Here is an 18573-nt window from a genome sequence, read left to right as displayed (position 1 = left end):
TGGTATTTGGACTCTATCTCCTAACTGAAAGTGTTAAAGAGAGCATTCATGTGAGCAATTCAGTAGCTGATCCATTGGGAACTACATCTCCAACATGAGGCGGTGAGAAACAGATGGAGACAGTTATCTGCAATAAGATTCTTCTGAAATGCCAGGCAGGCAGTTTTGTTCTCACGCTTGAGTATGTTAGTTTCTATGTGAAGAGAAATGAAGCCTAGGCAAATCAACCACCAATTTTCTGCACATTATTTAGAAATAACCTACCGTACTACCATAACTTCCCCAAAGATAAGAAAATAATAGTAGGATTTACAACAGGGTCCCTGGTAAGATGGGTATCCATACGTTAGATGAGCTTAAGAACAAGGAAAATTAGTATAGCTAGACCTCTTTTCTAGAGGAAAAAAATCCAAAACCTACTCCAAATCATCATCAAAATGCCACCCCCAAACTACACCCAACACCCAGCAGTTATTGTGCCAAAGCTGCCCTTGAGTTTCAATAGCTCTTCTCCTTCCTCTACTCTCCCTCAAGCAGTTGCTATCTCTGAATACCTCAAGCCTTCTCACCATTTTTTCCATCTAGCCAGGTCAGGAGCTCTGAACTCCCAATACCGCTTTCAGCTCTTCTACTCTATCTCAGTTTGAATTCACACCCTCAGCAAGTTCGTGGATGGCATCAAGCTGTACAATGCAGTTGACGCTCCTGAGGGACAGGATGCCATCCAGGGAGAACTACACAGGCTCAAGTAGTGGGCCCAGGAAAACCTCATGAGGGTCAACAAAGTGCAAGGTCTTGCACCTGGGTCAAAACAACCCCCACTATCGGTACAAGCTGGAGGATGTAAGGTTGGAGCACAGCCCTGCCAAAAGGGACCTGGGGGGTACTAGTGGATGGTAAACTGGACATGAGCCAGCAATGTGCCCTCACAGCCCAGAAAGCCAACCGTATCATGGGCTGCACCAAAAGAAGCACGGCCAGCTGGTTGAGGGAGGTGATCCTGCCCCCATACTCTGCGCTGGTGAGGCCTCACCTGGAGTAGTGTGTTCAGGTGTGGAGTCCTCAATACAGGAGAGATGTGGACCTGTTGGAGCATGTCCAGAGGAAGGACACAAACGTGATCCAAGGGATGGAATGCCTCCCATATGAGGACAGGCTGAGAGAGCTAGGGTTGTTCAGCCTGGAGAAGGCTCCAGGGAGACCTGAGAGTGACCTTTCAACATCTGAAGGGCAGCTACAAGAAGGAAGAGGACAGACTCTTTAGCAGGGCCTGTTACGATAGGACAAGGGGAAAATGGTTTCAAACTAAAAGAGGGGAGAACTGGATTGGATATAAGGAGAAAGATCTTTATAATAAGAGTGGTGAAGCACTGGAAGAGCTTGCCTAGAGAGGCTGTGGATGCCCTGTACTTAGGGACATTCAAGGTCAGGCTGGACAGGGCTCTGAGCACCCTGATGTAGATGTCCCTGTTCATTGCTGCGGAGCCGGACTAGATGACCTTTAAAGGTCCGTTCCAACTCAAAAGATTCTATGATTCATTTTTCTGTAGTATGACTGATCAGTGTGGTTACAAATTAATATCGCTGGGCCTTAAGCTTTTCTTAATTATGAGAGCTGCACTTCTCTTTCTGAAATCTTCACATATGAGACATGCAAATTCAAGAATTAGAGCAGGTTTATCTAAGATTTCCTAGCCATGCATATCAGAAACATAGAGGTTGGAATGGACTTCTGGAGGTCATCTGGTTCAACTCCCCCGCTCAAGCAGGGCCACCTAAAGGAGGTACTATATGTACCAGAATATATTATTATTGATATTCCAAGCAGGACCACCTTCTCATATTTCCTCACAGAAGAGAGACCTACAGAATGTCCAGAAAGTAAGACAAATTAAGAGTATTCTCAGTGACAGTGGAAGCATCTTAACTGCAACCATATGCCCTCATAATAAAAATACCGTATCTACTGACCTGAAGATATTAACAATTAACTGCAAAGTCATTTGCTGAACTTCTGTATTCAGTTTCTGCTGCCAAGCCCTTCTGCGCATTTGAAGTTCACCAAGATCTGTGGTGGCACGGAGATGACACAGCTCTAGGTCGTAATGCAGTTGAAGACTCCCCACTCTACAGAGAGAAGAAAAACATCAAGTTGCATTCAAACATCAATATATATTTTTTTTATATTTGTTAGGGAAAAAGTCACTTAAATCTCACAAAACTTTTAGCAAGACAAAGTGCAAGACTGATTTACAAGTGCTGACAAGCTAACAAGACTCCTGGAAGTCCTACTAGTACCTGTAAAGCACAGTGCACTCATGAAGAACAGTAAAGTTCAGAGAATAATCAGTAATGAAAAACAAACAAGCGTTCTAGGCGTTGCAACATAATATAGTCATGATTATGACTGCTTAAAGTTATTTGTATATTAATTAACTAAAATGTTTCTTTTTCTTCCATCAAATATAGTATTATATGATTGAAATAATATATTACATAATACAAAACATTTTTTTTTTTAAATCTTAGAAAGAGGGTCCAACATGATTTATGCGCTATGATAAACACAGCTTCAACATCTTCTCACCTTCTTTTGAAAGTTTCTGCTGCTTGTGCTGGAACATCTGGAATTTCAGGATCCTCTTCAACCATTTTTGAATGCGAAATATTCCCATCATCAATATTAATTAGAATTAAATCTTCACCTTCCTTTTAAGAAAACAAAAGTAGAATTATGGAAAATATATTTCTGTTTCTCCTTAATCTAACTCAGGCAATGAATTATTTCAGCCAGAAAATAAACCAGAAAAGGATTGCTTTTTTCCCCCAAACTAGAAGACCACATGGATAACTAAACAATTACTTTCAAGATACATGTCATTAATTTTGTAGACATCAATCTTAGTTCACAAACATTTGTTAACTAACATGCTCTTTATGTAGCATTAAATTAATACTGGGTATTAAAGCCAATCCTTGATAAGGTACATACATGAAGATATGTACAAAACCATACCTACGTGCGGAAAGAAGTTCTACAAAAGCTTTATATATTCAGCATTTACTGCTGTACTTACTAAGTGGTGTATCAGAGAGAAGAGTGCCAAACACTGAAACACACGCTAATGTACAAGAAGTTATATGGACATAAACTCCAGGCAGATCCATCAGTTTGCAATTTTAACAGTTTTGAAGACCTGACTGTGTATTACGGTATCTATAAGCAAACAAAAATCTTGCAAATTATATCAAAGTGCAATCTCTAATCTGTAGTTATTTCTGACAGTGACACCATCTTATCTGTTAAAATTAATTGTTTAAAAAAATTTAACACTTTCATTTAAATTGGACTTAACTAGACATAACAGTTACAGTTGGGCTTATAACCAGATGGATTAATGTAATATACACTTGCACAAATTTTTCCATGTTAGGTTTTCTGCAAGTATTCAAAACAGATGTGACACACTCAAAGAAGAATATTTTCATTAGCCCAGCACTGTGACCCTGAGTTTTTCTTAAATCTTTTGGGGCAACCAAGATTATTCTTACACACTGAAAGAGACTAACTTAAATAAGAGTCTGAAAGACGAGGTAGAAACCAAATGCTCAGAGCAAGTGAGAAACTGTATTCTATTTTTCTTTTTTATTAATTATTTAACTCCATCATAGGGAACAGCAGCACTATTATAGCGTTTCCAAGTGCATGTTCACCTCTTAACCTGGAAGAGGCATCTAATTCATCCCACACAAACCTTTAAGCAAAAAATAACCTCACTGAACTGAAGGGGAACTATTCATACACAAACAACACGTAGGTGGAACTTTTCCTGAATTGAAAACAGAACTCCCAGAAGTCATGAGTTTACTATTCTTCAAAGAAAAGAAAGGTAAGGGGCATAACAAGCAGCTTCTTCCAGCACGCCTGAGGCTCCATTACTTTTAGTTTCTTCATTTCTTATGTACCTAAATGAAATAAGTGTTTCAAGCTGCATCTGAAAGAAGCAAGCAAATAAATGCATAGATACTGAAAGGAAGAACGGTATCGGTCAAAAACGTACTGTGCTAACTTCTTCAAAATGATCAGCATGACAGCCCATAAGAAAAGATGTTGGAGCCATTACAAAATCCAGCATGTGACGAGACAGAAGAGGCACAAAGGTGTGTTGCCACTGAAGAGGATGAAGGTATAACATAAAGCATTCGGCCACAAGTGTCAGCAGGGCCCAGTCAGAAGAGAAGAAAACAATTTTCCGCTCAGTCAAAATACAGGTCATGATCTGTAAACAACAAAAAGCTAAATGTTCATGAAGAGTTACACCTAGAACATACAGTATGTACACAAATATTTCATCTGCTTGCAAAACAGCCTCAAGAGTTACCTTTCATCTTTTTAAAATCTTAACATCCACTTAGGAATCTATACTAAGAAGAGACAAAAATAGTGACAGTGGATGTCAGCAAGAGTTGTGCCACCAATGTCAACCAAGATAAGGTTTAGCTGGAACATGTGGGTTATCTCACAAAGGTAAAACAAACTCCATGCTCAAGAATGGGCATATCTGAATTCTTGGTTTTGTAACGTTTTTTGGGTAACTAAAACATCTTGTTTTCTTTTAAGATCACAAAATTCCCACTACAGCCAATCTCAAATACGTTTTGAAGTGTTGACCAGGTTTACCTGCAGCACCTGCTCTGGCTTGAAGCACAGCAACGGAAGATGAAGATCCAAGTCAATAACGGGACTGTCCGGATCCTCTTGTGAAGGAATAATTATTTGAAGTGGTTTCATATTAAATACCTGTTATAACAAATGTTTTTCATTTCTTAATGAAAGCGTTCCCGCACCACATTTAATTCAGAATTTTATTTTCAACTACAAAACCTTAAAATCAACTGCCTGCAAGACGACAGGTATTTGCATACTGAAGAAAACGGAAATAGAAACAATGGGAAATATTAAAAGGCATAATATCTAATTTGAAAGATTAAAATGAACTTTGTCTCCTTTCATAACTGTACGCCCCTTAGCCAATAAAACTTGAAAAGAATTATTTTAACAGACTTTCAAAACCTTATTTGTTGTAATTTCAATAAAATAACACAATTTATATTTGTAGAAACACTTTGGATTTCCCAATTGTAGATAGAATCCATACAGGGAATAGAAAAAATATGAATCAAAGAACTGAGCATGAACTGGAATGAAGGTGACCAAACAAACAACCTGTTTCTGTGTTTCAAATATTCCAGTTCAAATGTCAGGGGGATGAATACTGTACGTGCTGCATCTCTCAGCACTTGGCAGCTGGTTTAGCCAATCATTCAGACACTCTTACAGCTGTGCTATTTGTTTCTGCTTTAACTCCTCATCCCTGGGTCAAGGATATCAGCTAAGGAGAAGCATATGGCTGAAGCACTGCTTCCTTAAAATAATTTCAGCTATGTGAAAGGTAACATGCTGAAATCATCAAGTCAGCTGACATCTAGCTTGACTTGTGAAGGGTTGTAAAGAAATACAACCCAGGCATCTTAGCTTCCACGCAGAATACAAACATTTATGCAAGTTTTTCTTCTCAGCTAGGTCTTATCCATGCAGCACCAAATCCACCCTAACCATAGTATTTAATTCACTATATACTGCTCTGCCTCCCCAGAATCACTCAGACAAGATACAAGCAAGTCCAGAACTGTATTCGTTGTTCCAGCAACCTATTTCTTTGTTCTCTTTTTTTCCCATAGGGGCTACACTACTTCTTAGTCACATAGCTGCACATAAGTCCAACACGCAATCAAGATGACAGCCATGATGACATATGCATCAGGCAGCACGGCTCAATATCAGGCACGTGATGGGAACTCCCACACTTTGGTCAAGTGACACAGTTACATAATTTACTCATGTTAAGGCATGTGTATTCAGTGAGATGGCAATGGCATATTGTAGAGGTGAAAGGTAAACTTCCTTTCATACAGAGCAGGTGCAGACTGGAGATTCCAGCTGCTTCTAGTAGAGATTATATGGGCTGACTCTCAATGGACCAAAAGTTGGATTATGCTGAGCCCGGACATACCCCCAGTATCATCTCATACAGTAACTAGTTAGGAATAGCCAAATTTTTCCAAGCAAAGTATTAAAAATTAACAGTATGTCTAACAAGCATGCCAGTGCTCCAGCCTGCACCCTGGTCACATCATTATTTCTTGTACTAATAATGTATAGCCTTAATTTCAGAGCACAGGTATTGACATCAATTATACACCAGCAGGTGAAATCTCTGATCTGACAGTAAAGAATTTTCTCTGATTTATACAAGAGCAACATCCTAGAGCTTTATAACATGTCATGTTAAAATAATTATGAAATTCAGCATCAGTAATTACCAAGTGCAGTGGTCCTGGTGGCGGGCTGGGTATTAAAAATAATTTTGCGGCAAATTCTTTTATGTGATCATCAACATCTAAATCCTTGACAGATCGCAGTTGCACTAGTAAGCTGAAATTAAATTATAGACAGTTATTCATAAAAAGTAATACACAAACAGGAAAGGAGCTTTTCTCCTGGTAACCTAGAGCTAAAAAACATTATTAGGAGCAATGAAGTTATTATACCAAATTATCTGTCTCTAATTTATCGCATACTTCAATAGTTCCATTTAATTTTAATGATGTTGCTACATCAGAAGCAGGAGGTTTTTTGTTGTTAATGGTGGTGTTTTTTTGTTTTCTTTCATAAAATAATGCTACATTATGTATCAGAGAATACAGCTGGCACACTTTGTCTCATGATGGCAGGAGAAACCTAGAGGTGAGATGTAGCTAAACTAAGTGGCTTATACAGACTGCTTCAAGAACAACACACCCGCAGTTGCAGCACAGTGCCTTGATGTTCATCTCATCCCAAGCATCAGACATCAGTTCCAGAGAGGAACATAATATCACAGAAATAGAGAAGTTGTAGATAAAATAAAAAAAGACACAGGCTAAACTGCAGAAGAACGTGAAGCAAAAGCCATAAGGACTAGGCCGGCATGGACACTGCTAACTGTCACCAGTCCTAAGCACAAAAAGAATAAATACAGCTCTGCAAACCTGTCAAATATCTCTGTTTTAGAACTGTAGCACCTCAGCTGTTACAAGGCTACAAAGATCATGTGGTTTGTATTATGTGCCAGATCAACTCATGAACTTTTAAACATATATGGTATTGAGACTGCAAACCAGCATGTCCAACAGAGTTAATGAAACATAATGACTGGAAACTAAAAACCTAAAATGTAAGCCTGCAGATCTTTATGTGCAAAAATTAGGAACTCAATATGGTTATATTCTCCACTGAGGTTTTATTCTGCTTGGTATCTTTATTGGCTTCTTGCAGAAGGATACTTGTCCTTGTCTAAAAAAAGTCTACAAAGCAACTGAACAGATCAAGCAATATATTAGAAATCAGGACATTATGGTCATATATGGAATTAAGATTCCTGGATAAAAAGATTCTGTCCTGTATTACTGATCTTTTTATTGTATTAGCATGGAATTTAATAAATTCATGTTTGGAAACAGACCTGGTCTCATCAGCTACTGTGGGGTGTGGAGGAGGGGAAATTAAAATTTCTCAAAGAAAAATCAGAGAGTAGAATCATTTTGAATAAGTATACCATCACATTTCGGCCACATATTATTATTATTTGAGATTGAAAAGCACGTATCAACACCTGCAGTCAATGCTATAACAGAATCAACCTGACCTGGTGCAGAGAAGCAGGAGATGTACAGAAGGGATAGTAAGAGTTTCCTAATCAATACACTGTGCCCATTAATGCAGCGTAACAGCAGCTGACAGCTCTGCACTGCAAACATCTGCTGAAATAAACGAGGTAATCTCCAAAACATTAAAGAGATAGCTAAGGAGTTTATGAACCTTCCATTACCTCTATTAACTGTCTTCAAACAGATTTTTCATCTAACCAGATCACATAAGAATAGGCCCTTTGTAGTGCCTCAGTGTTGTGAGCAATTCGTACACTTTTCTCAAGGCAGTTGAAAAGACTAATACAGAGGCTGGAAGATTTACTGTTTGAATGGAGCCTATTCATCCATCCAAGACAGGAGCTCATCCAGAAGGAGATTACTGGCAGGGATATTTCATTTTACACATAGAGGAACAGACTGTGGTAAAAACAGATAGTGTGAAGTGCCCAAACCTCTCAATTTAAAAACAAACCTTTTCATATAGTAACACAGAATAATGCAACAACTGCAGCATTGAGAAGCAAACTAGATGCATATCTGCTTGCTTTAGGAAGAGGCACAGAGCCCATTTTAATTGTTTTAGATTTGGAACCACTGCACACTAGTACCATGAAAATTAGCTGTAAAATTAATTAAACAGAACATGAAGATCATCATCACTGCAGAAGTCTGCAAGTTCACCTTGCAGTTCAAAGCACCTACATGGATCTAACGTTTGACACTGATTTTGTATCTTAGTTTGATCTCTGTTCTCAGTCGTTATTTCTACAGTACTTGGCCATATGAGAAAGATCAGAAGCCCAAGTTTTATCTAGGAATGCTTATGATGATAAAACACTCTTGAGGACTCTTCTACATGAAAGCAAATACCACCCCACCTCTGTGCAATCCTTTGCACTTCATGTCATGGAAACAACCAGTTGTACACAGCAGAATTCTGGAGAGAAATAAAATCTTTTGCTATAACAGGATCCAGAACAGAAGCAGAACCTGTTTAGATGCTACTTAACATCAGGCCTTCATTAACAATAGCAAATAGTATTTTTCCACTAGTTATTACGAGCAAAGGGTTACATACTAGAAATAGGTGGCTTAAGGTCCACCAGAAATTGTTTTCAATTGTGCAGAGAACTATGCTCAAAGCACATTACTGAGGTCTTGTTTACTATAATTGCTTATATTCTGTTCAGAACAGCCACACATCCCAGCAACTGTTTTATTCCTGATGCTGAAAAAAACATAAAGATCAGTAACACAAAAAAAATAATAATAATGTTATCTCTCCACTTCTTCCTCTCCATCCACTGAAGCACACAAGAGGTGTTTTACAAGGGCAAAAAAATAAAAGAAAAACCAACAGAATACTCTAAATTTATCTATCAAATGGAATCCAGGAAAGCAAGTGGTGATTACAAGCTTAAAATTAAAAAAAAAAAAAAAAAAATCAGAACATATCATGGAAACATAATCAGTTGAGTTTCCAGTTCAGCAGGAAAAGCCAGCACTGATGACAGCTTCATCACTTCCCCTCTCCTCCCAGCTCCACACAACAGTGTCCTACAGCCAGGTGCCCAGCAATACAGAAGGAGGAGAGCTGTGCAACTGAACGACAAATCTCTCTGTTATATGACCAGGACAGCACATAGTTCTGTTACCCTGTGGAATTTCCATATAATTATTCACATATTTATTAATCAATTAAAGCTTAAATGGTAGGTTAAAGACAAATTTGAACTCCCTCTAACAAGCAGTACAGCTTAAAGGATAAAACCATCTAAAGTTAGCCTAGAGGCTAATGCTTTAAGTAGGTGCAAAAATCTACTACGTATGATTAAGGCAGAAATGTTTAATTATAGTGTTTAAAATATCCAGCCAGAGGCAGAAGCTGGCATTTCTGAAGAGCTGACTCTACCTGCAAGTTTCTTTCTGCACGCGCAGAAAGACTCCACCTGCAAGCTGGCTCCTGTCTGCTCTGAACAAATACAAGAGACCTAGAAATATTTTTGTAACCTCTGGAATTTTCCACGGCTTTCCTGAATATTTTCCCACTTCTCCCTTAGTGGACTATTTAAAAATCCATTCACACTGACTGCTTCTCCCAGCTCAGAAGTATCTCACTTCAGAGAACAAATGACTCATTCATGAATATACTATTTGAACTACTGGTAAATGAATCTATGCTATTTCCCGGGCAGAAGAAAGATAATGTGTACTATGCCCCCATAAAGGGGGAGTTCATAGAATATTATAGAAACAAGTCTCCAGGACTCTCCATCTAAATCAGGGAAAACGAGCCTCTGTTCCAACCAGATCCAAGCCCTTGGAGAAAATGACCAAGGCCTCATTCTGGCATACAGCCTGGTTAAGTGATAGTAATACATGCACAGCTAGTACCCAGCAAGCGCACTGCTACTTGCTCATCTGCCCAGCGTACCAATAGCAGGCAGAAATAAATCAGGAGCTTCATACTCTGATCTAACGCCCTAATATCTTTCAGATTACAGGTATTTGCTTCAGCAAGCATATGCAATACAGCTCTTTTGTCTCTGCAAAGCTTGGCTGAGAAAAAAAACCACTTATCTCTGGACTACAGCTCTGCAAGCAAAGGTTAGCCAGTAATGTCCAATATCTAGAGACAGGCTCCTTGATGCAAGGAGCTTTGAATTCACTTCAGAAGAAGAACATAGAGATTTTACTTATAACAGTTTAACAACAAGGTAGCGTGCAAAGATTGAGACCTCAAAATAAGTTACTAAAAAAAGACAAACCTACGATCACTTGTCTTTTAACCCATCTGCACTGCAGAATATTTTAGCACTACTAACCTGTGATGTACTCCGTATACTACAATGTCATCTGCTGGTTCCATGACAGCCAAGTAACCACTGTACTTCCTCATGTAATTTGGATTATTTCATTAAAAAAAAATAAATAGTGTCGTGATTTACACCAGCATAACAGAACTGCAGTCAGTCTTCTTCTTACCATCCAGGTAACATTCACTTTACACCTCTTCCACTCCCTTACAACTCAAAACTGTTTTAGAATTATGCAAACTCATATATTAACATATTAAGACCTGCATAATTATTTCCAGTAGAAACACACATAATAGCAAGTCTTACCATGAGAGACAATCCTTGAGGGCATTAAAATATGGATATCTGGATATAACACAAATAGCAAGCGGTACAAAACAGCCAGGCTTCTTCCCAGCCCGCACAGATTCCCACTGGGTCTGCCCGTTGGAGGCAATACAGCCATCCTACAAAGAAACTACACATTAATGTGTTTATGTTAATCAAGAATTTATGGCTGGTATTTTCTTAAGAACCCAAGAGAGTTGATACCCAATTCCCTCAAATTTTAAAGGGATTTGGATGCCTATCTCCCTTGAGCTCTTCAGAAAAATGTCAGCCTATAAAACTACAACGTACCTATTAAATGAGTTTTAGTAGAGAAGATATTTATACAGAACACAGAGTACAATCTTCACAAAAAAAAAAAAAACACATGTCCAAGGGAAAAGACTGCTTTTAAATATTCAAAACTCCTAATTGAAATTGTAACAGTTTTTTCAAAGATTTACATTAGAACAGCCTTGAGTTAAATGACAACAGCGTTATAAAATTTGATCTGTTCTGTATTCCTACTAACAAAAGTTAACAGATAACTAATTTCAAAACCACACCAGACATTACTTTCAAAGTATTTATCTCTTAATATATTGAAATAAAAGCATGAGTTAAATAACATACTTGCATGGGCTGATAGTACTGCGCAACAACACCATATGTTCTGTTACCACAGACATCTGTGAAGACCAGGAAATGAATGTGGTCCTCCCTTGGTTCAGAAGTTATATAAAGTCCTCCTGCAATGAAGACAGAAATTTTTTTGAAGTCTATACACATACATTTACAACTGCTTGAAAAATGATTATTGATGGCAAATACTGCACATTTTTACCTAAATTAAAGAGAAATGTCTCCTTTGAAGTGTTTAAAATGGACATATTGTATTTGATCTAAGAGTTATTAGAAACGTTGTCAGCCACACATTACTGAAGAAGCAAAGATATTACACAGGTTTTTTTGCATTTTAAATGGCAAAATACAACAGATGAGTTTCATTCACTTTTTTCCTTTCAAGACAGTTGTAAGGTCTGCAATTCCAATATGCGTATTAAAATTGTTGCAATTAAGCCTAGAGGAAATGGTCATTACTTCATGGCTATCTTAATAGCCAGTGAAAAGTGAAAAGTACTCAGTCATTTAAGACAAACAAAAAAAATGTTAAAAGGAAGTGCATGTTCATTTAAACCAAGATTTACCAATAATAGAAAGGGATTTCCGGTTTCCCCCTCTTGGAACTGTTGCAACAAGCAGTGCTAATGGATCTGTTCACACAAAACAACCCTGCACGTAACAGCCACTCTCAGCACGGATCTTCTCACAAGCAGACACTTCTCTTTTACTGTGAAAATTCATCAAGATAGTAAAGATGCTTGCATAAGGGATCATCAAATACTAAAACAGTTCTCAGAAGTGGGAACACTGTACTACCTGGGAAACACAGCTGCGGCAAGCCAATGAGATCAATGTCCTTTGGAACTGTAACATCTTCAGTGTGTGGTGTTTTCTGCTCCCCGTTCAGAGTCTTGACATTTTCAAACTTGGGTCTCTCTTTCTTTTTTCGGAAAGACCGGCGTTTACCTCTATTCAAGTTATTACCACTTGTATTACTCGAGTGAATATCATCTCTGCTGATAAATGGAGGCACAAATACAGAAAGAACTTCTGGATCCAAGGGAAGAAGACCTCTGGGTTTTCTTTGAGCGTCCTTTAAAATAATAATAATAATAATAATAATAAATTGATGCTCACCCTCTTAGGTTTTTTTTTGAAGCATTTTTAGCTCTGTTTTCTCTCTGCTTCTAAAATTGTGGTTTTATAATACACTTTCCCTTAATAATTCATCTTTCGTTTTAATTTCTTAATTTAATTAAGTTAACGCAAGGGGAATGCACCAGTCATTTTTAGCTAGCATTAGATCATTTTTCATCATTCAAAATGTACCTTACCAATAATCCCATCTGTGTAAGAAAACTTACAAATTCCAAGTAAGATATTTCCTCCTTCCAAGCATTCAGATTAGCAAATTTTTATTTTAAATATAGCTTATATCTAACAACAGAAAAGAGGTGACAAGTAAAGAAAAACAAAGAAAAGAAGTAGAACTCATCTCCCTGTGCAAGTCTTTGTTCAATTTTAGGGAAAGCTATATTTTAACTCAGAATAATGCCTACAAGAGGAGAGAGGGAGAAAAACAACAACAAAAATCACCTTTCACAAAACAACCTTAAGGTGTGATTAAGAACGTAATTATTTTTTTTTAAGTATTATAATAAACACACTACTAAGATATTGTAAAACCTGAGGTCATGAATTCTTTTTTGTATGCTGATGAACAGTGGAGCAGACATCCCAAAGCCATGTATGAAATTACAACATTTATAGTAAGCACCTTTGTAAAGCAGCACCTTACTGAGAGCCCTTTCTGTCCCGTTCTCAAAACCCTGTGAAAAAAAAAAAAAAGTATGCAGAAAAGGAGACTCTCTAGGATCCGGGAGCTCTTTTTTTTTTTTATTCTTGACCACATAACAGACATGAGTAGCTACATTTTCAATTACTTCATTGTAATTTTAATTCCTTCTGCAAGACCAAAACAGCAAGTGAAAGCTTTGTTCAGTCAACGGATATTTGGAAACAGGAAAGGCAAAAAAAAGTGCCTGAAAAGCTGTTCCGCATTCAACTTCTTGCCAACTGATAAACGAAGCATACATGCAACTTCTCACTCTTACCCTCAGACGCGATGCAGGAGTACCACTTAAAATATTCCTTGAGTACCAATACTTGGCATCTCTCATCATTTTCCCCACTTCTTAAAATACCTATAAAAGCAAAGTTCTTTTTCTTCACTGAAGCCAATCTTCTTCTGTGAAGGTTTTGGAACAGAAAGTCTCAGCTTATCAGTTCAAGCAGTTGAGCCTGTGTCCTGGTTTCAGCTGAGATACAGCTAATTTTCTTCCTAGAGGCTAGTATGGTGCTGTGTCATGGGTTTAGGATCAAAGTAATGTTGCCAACACACTGATGTTTTAGTTATTGCTGAGCAGTGCTTACGCAGTGTCAAGGACATTTCAGCTTCTCACACTGCCCTTCCAGCAAGGACATGGGGTGCACCAGGAGCTGGGAGGGAACAGAACCAGGACAGGTGAGCAAGGCTGGCCAAAAGCACGTCCCATACCGTATGGTGTCATCCTCAGTAATAAAACTGAGGAGATTTGGCTAGGGAGCCAGCTGATGCTCAGGGACTGGCTTGGCATCAGTCAACAGGCAGTTAGCAATTGCATAATGCATCAACTGTTTTGTGTATTCTTTTGTCATTATTATTTTCCCTTCCTTTTCTGTCTAATTAGATTATCTTTAACTCAACCCATGAGTTTTATTTTTTTCCACTGGGAATAGAGGGAATGAGCAACCAGCTCTGTGGTGCTTTGCTGCCTGCTGGGTTAATCTGCAACAGCGCACCAATAGTCTTCTTCACATTTGAAGCATCACAGGAAAAATGAGAAAGAATACATACCTTCGTGATATATTAGTTACATATCTTAAGTTCCACCACATTTTATAATAGTATGACTGGGATACTCAAAGATATATTAATGACTTTAAAGAGCACGTTACAAACTGGGATACTGAGTGCCATACCCTGCCAAGCTAAGAACTTCATTTTTCTAGTTGGCAATGGACACCCATTCCAGGTGAAGAAAGTCTGAACAGAGATAAATCCAGTATGATCACTCTCAAAAAACATGCTGCTGAACTTTACAGATGGAAATTCAGAATTCAAGCTTAGCCCTAAGGCTGTTACACAAGGAAAACACATACCTACTCCAACAGTAACAGTCTCAACTTGGCAGATTTGCCCCACAGTTTTTCATACAGGGATGCTTTGACAAGGCAATCCCTGACTTGCATTGAAGGCATATCTGTGCTACAAAATGCTGGATGACAGCCAGCAATTTAATGGCCTCACAGTGTCACAGTTTCTGACATGGTGGCTCCTTGATGTCCTGGACTGCAAGAGAGGCATCAGACACCAGGTTTTATTCAAATAACAGCCTTGTCAGTGAAAGTGTCACTGACCCAGTGATCCAGTCACCAGCATTCAAATCAGCTCTTTTTAATGTCTGCTGGCAGAGTCATAGTTTCTTATCCTCTCAGTTCAGAGGGAATGTATAGGCAGAAACAGAACAATATTCACTTCTTCCAACTATTTATTTCTTCTTCTTTACTTCTACTGTCACTTCTTCATTTTGGAGCACTCTTCTGACTGGTGTTTTTCCACTACCAAACGCCACTGCAGCATACCTAGTTTATTATAAATGCTAATGCCTTTTCTTTCATGTAATTCTGCAAGATTCCTCATTAAGATGACTTCTTTTACTTCTGTGAGAATAGTGCCGTATATGACACAGAGAAGAGACAGTCTTTTTTTTTTTTTTTTTTTTAAGTGACCACTATTCTAAACACAAGAAGTAGAATGTTGAAATCACAGAACAGAGCGTAATATCAGCCACATGATGTCTCCTTGATCTCATTCCCCTCTTTCCATCACTGAAAGAAGTTCATGCCATCCCAAATGTCATGAAAGAAGTAGCTTCTTTACAGAAGAACCGGGCAGGGAAAGTTATGCAGCCTTAGAAAAGTTAGGTTGGAAGGGAACCTGGAGGTTCTAGCACAACCCTTTGCTCAAAGCAACAATAACTGAAGTTAGATCAGGTTGCTCTGGATCTTATCCAGTCGAATTTCAGAAATCCATTAAGAAGCAAACTTTCATCACTTGTGCTTGAGCTCTCATAAAATTCAGATAGCTACTTCTGACAACCCTTCTGCTTGTGAGCTGTTGCCTTTATTGAGACACCCAAAGCCGGGACCGTATTCCAGATAGATATCTATCTCAGTGCTGAATTATAACAACGACAATAGCCATCATTTACCTTCACCTGCTAGCTATGGCCCCAAAAATACAAGCCACTACATGCTCAGCTTTCAGTGCCACAGGAGCACACTGCTGACTAATAATCAACTTGATAATATATGGCTTCTTGCACAAGACACGATGCCTCATTTCCAGGGGCCTATTACAGAAAAAGGCAAAAAATGGGTGGGGGAGAGGGAGAGATAGGGGGTTATGTCTGAATTAGGATGGACAGAAAGCATAACACAGCCACTGTCAGCGCAACATCTGTATCACTGACAGTGGTAAGCAGATATAGAAACCAACATCTGAGGGAACTGGAAGATGCCAGACATCTTGCAGACCACTTGTGTGTCACATTTGTTGTATCAAAACCAGCTTCATATCTGACAATGACTTGGGGAAAAGAAGATAGCTGTATGATCTTCATTACTGTACATCTCAGCCCTACAAAATATACATTGCCAACAATAAAAACATCATCTCTATTTGAAAAGCTGTCTTTGATCTCTTCAAACTGAAGTCTCCTAGTGACAATTGTATTGCCAGTAAGGACAATCAATAGATGACCCTGTGATGTCGAGTGTACCCTCAGCAAGTTTGCAGATGACACCAAGCTGAGCGGTGCAGTCGATACATTGGAAGGAAGGGAAGCCATCCAGAGGGACCTGGACAGGCTGGACAAGTGGGCCCACGAGAACCTAATGAGGTTCAACAAGGCCAAGTGCAGGGTGCTGCACTTGGGCCAGGGCAATCTCAGGTATTTATACAACCTGGGGGAAGAAGTACTTGAAAGCAGCCCTGCGGAGAGGGACTTGGGGGTCCTGGTGGACGAGAAGCTGGACATGAGCCAGCAGTGTGCGCTGGCAGCCCAGAGGGCCAACTATGTTCTGGGCTGCATTAAAAGAGGAGTGGTCAGCAGGGAGAGGGAGGTGGTGGTCCACCTGTACTCGGCTCTTGTGAGGCCCCATCTGGAGTACTGCGTCCAGGCCTAGGGCCCCAGCACAAGAAGGACGTGGAGCTCTTGGAACGAGTGCAGAGTAGGGCGACCAAGATGATCAGAGGGCTGGAGCACCTCTCCTATGAGCAAAGGTTGAGGGAACTGGGCTTGTTTAGTTTGGAGAAGAGAAGGCACCAGGGAGACCTCACTGTGGCCTTCCAATACTTGAAGGGAGCGTATAAACAGGAGGGGGATCGATTGTTTGTGAGGGTGGAAAGCAATAGGACAAGGTGGAATGGTTTTAAGCCGAGACAGGGGAAATCTAGGTTAGATATTAGGAGGAAGTTTTTCACACAGAGGGTGGTGACGCACTGGAACAGGTTGCCCAGGGAGGTTGTGGATGCCCCATCCCTGGAGGCATTCAAGGCCAGACTGGACGTGGCTCTGGGCAGCCTGGTCTACTGGTTGGCGACCCTGCACTTGGCAGGGGGGTTGAGACTCAATGATCTTTGAGGTCCTTTTCAACCCAAGCCATTCTATGATTCTATGACAGCACAGAAACTTCAGTTTCAGAGTTAGGGTGCAAAATTGTATCTTTCTTCCCAGGATCTCCACTGTCGTCCATAGCTCAATAATACAAAGCTTCTCTTACTTTGGGAGTGGTTTAACGATCATGCTCCCACTGATTTTATTACTTTATTACACTGTATTGCAATAAAGTAACTGCATAAACACACTTTCAAGACCAAGATTTGAAGGTTACCTCTGCAAATAGGTATTTGAAGGTTTTTACCCTATTGTTACACCTGCAACTATTACCTGAGCCTAGCATTTCACAGTAAAATTCTATTTTCCTGTCCATCAGTTCTCTTCTTTCTGTATTCACTGAAACTGCCCAAAACATATTTCACCATTTCCTCGCATAGATAGTGCTGTGGAAAAGAAGTAGGATAACCCTAGAAACTTTTCCCAAGACAGTGACTGAAATCCCTGCAGCTCAACAGCTTGAAGAGATGTTACTATAGTAATACTAACACCCAGCGAGACTACTTTCCTTTCTGACTCTACAATCTGCATTTTGAGCAAAGAGAGGATTCAAAGTCTGTGGTGCAAGCAGAGCAATGGAACGACCCCTTTTTTATTTATTTATTTATTTTTAAAATCCAATTTCCTATGTATAGTCCTACAGGTTTTTTGGAAGCAATGAGATCACACTGTGGACTGAAAAAGAAACTCACCCATTCTAAGTTTACCTCTCAAACAAATACCAAAACAACACATACACGACAGTTTCAAACATCTGGTGATAAGATTTATGGCACAGCTACTTCCCCAATTTCAACGTATGCATGAATGAGGTCCTGGAATTTGAACCTCACTTTAACCAATATTACTTAAGAAGCCGACATCAGCAAAACCGTCTTCTGAGCAAGCGAGCAGCAAGAAAGACTTTTTTATCTAACGCTATTAGAGCGCACAAAGTCAAGTTCAAGACAGACAACAGAGATCCGTGGGAGCAGAAGTTTTGGCTTTCAGCATGTGCCGGTGTCACAGCTTCTCCCACAGCAGGACAGTATCAGACACTGCCATCAGCACATTTCAACAAAGCAAAATCAGGAAGAGAATTGAATTGTTAACTCACACGTGAAGCAGCAGGTCAGGAATAAGTTATAAACCAAATACTCAAAGCAGAACACAACCTATCAACTTCTGCTGTGCCTGAATAGAACAGGTTGTAAGAATTGGGAACCCTTAGTGACTCCAAGCTTAATCTCCATACAGGGATTTACACTTCCACGTTCCCCCAGGGATGCAAGACACCAGGCTTTATTCTCCTG

General features: G+C 39.3%; 1 protein-coding gene across 1 annotated transcript in view; it reads right to left on the bottom strand.

Moving 5' to 3' along the window:
- Positions 1-18573, bottom strand: part of DENND3 (DENN domain containing 3) — a 39123-nt gene that overhangs the window by 19923 nt on the left and 627 nt on the right. Inside the window, exons 2-9 of the mRNA XM_021387175.1 lie at positions 12318-12594; positions 11511-11626; positions 10878-11017; positions 6385-6496; positions 4682-4801; positions 4062-4280; positions 2588-2709; positions 1972-2127 (exon numbers count right to left, since the gene is read on the bottom strand). Coding sequence (XP_021242850.1) covers positions 1972-2127; positions 2588-2709; positions 4062-4280; positions 4682-4801; positions 6385-6496; positions 10878-11017; positions 11511-11626; positions 12318-12594 — 1262 coding nt within the window. The remainder of the gene's footprint in view (positions 1-1971; positions 2128-2587; positions 2710-4061; positions 4281-4681; positions 4802-6384; positions 6497-10877; positions 11018-11510; positions 11627-12317; positions 12595-18573) is intronic.

The sequence above is a fragment of the Numida meleagris genome, chromosome 2, assembly GCF_002078875.1.
Source record: "Numida meleagris isolate 19003 breed g44 Domestic line chromosome 2, NumMel1.0, whole genome shotgun sequence".
Taxonomy (NCBI): domain Eukaryota; kingdom Metazoa; phylum Chordata; class Aves; order Galliformes; family Numididae; genus Numida; species Numida meleagris.
The sequence above is the reverse complement of the archived record's forward strand: the minus strand, read 5'-3'. Positions and strand labels throughout refer to the sequence as shown.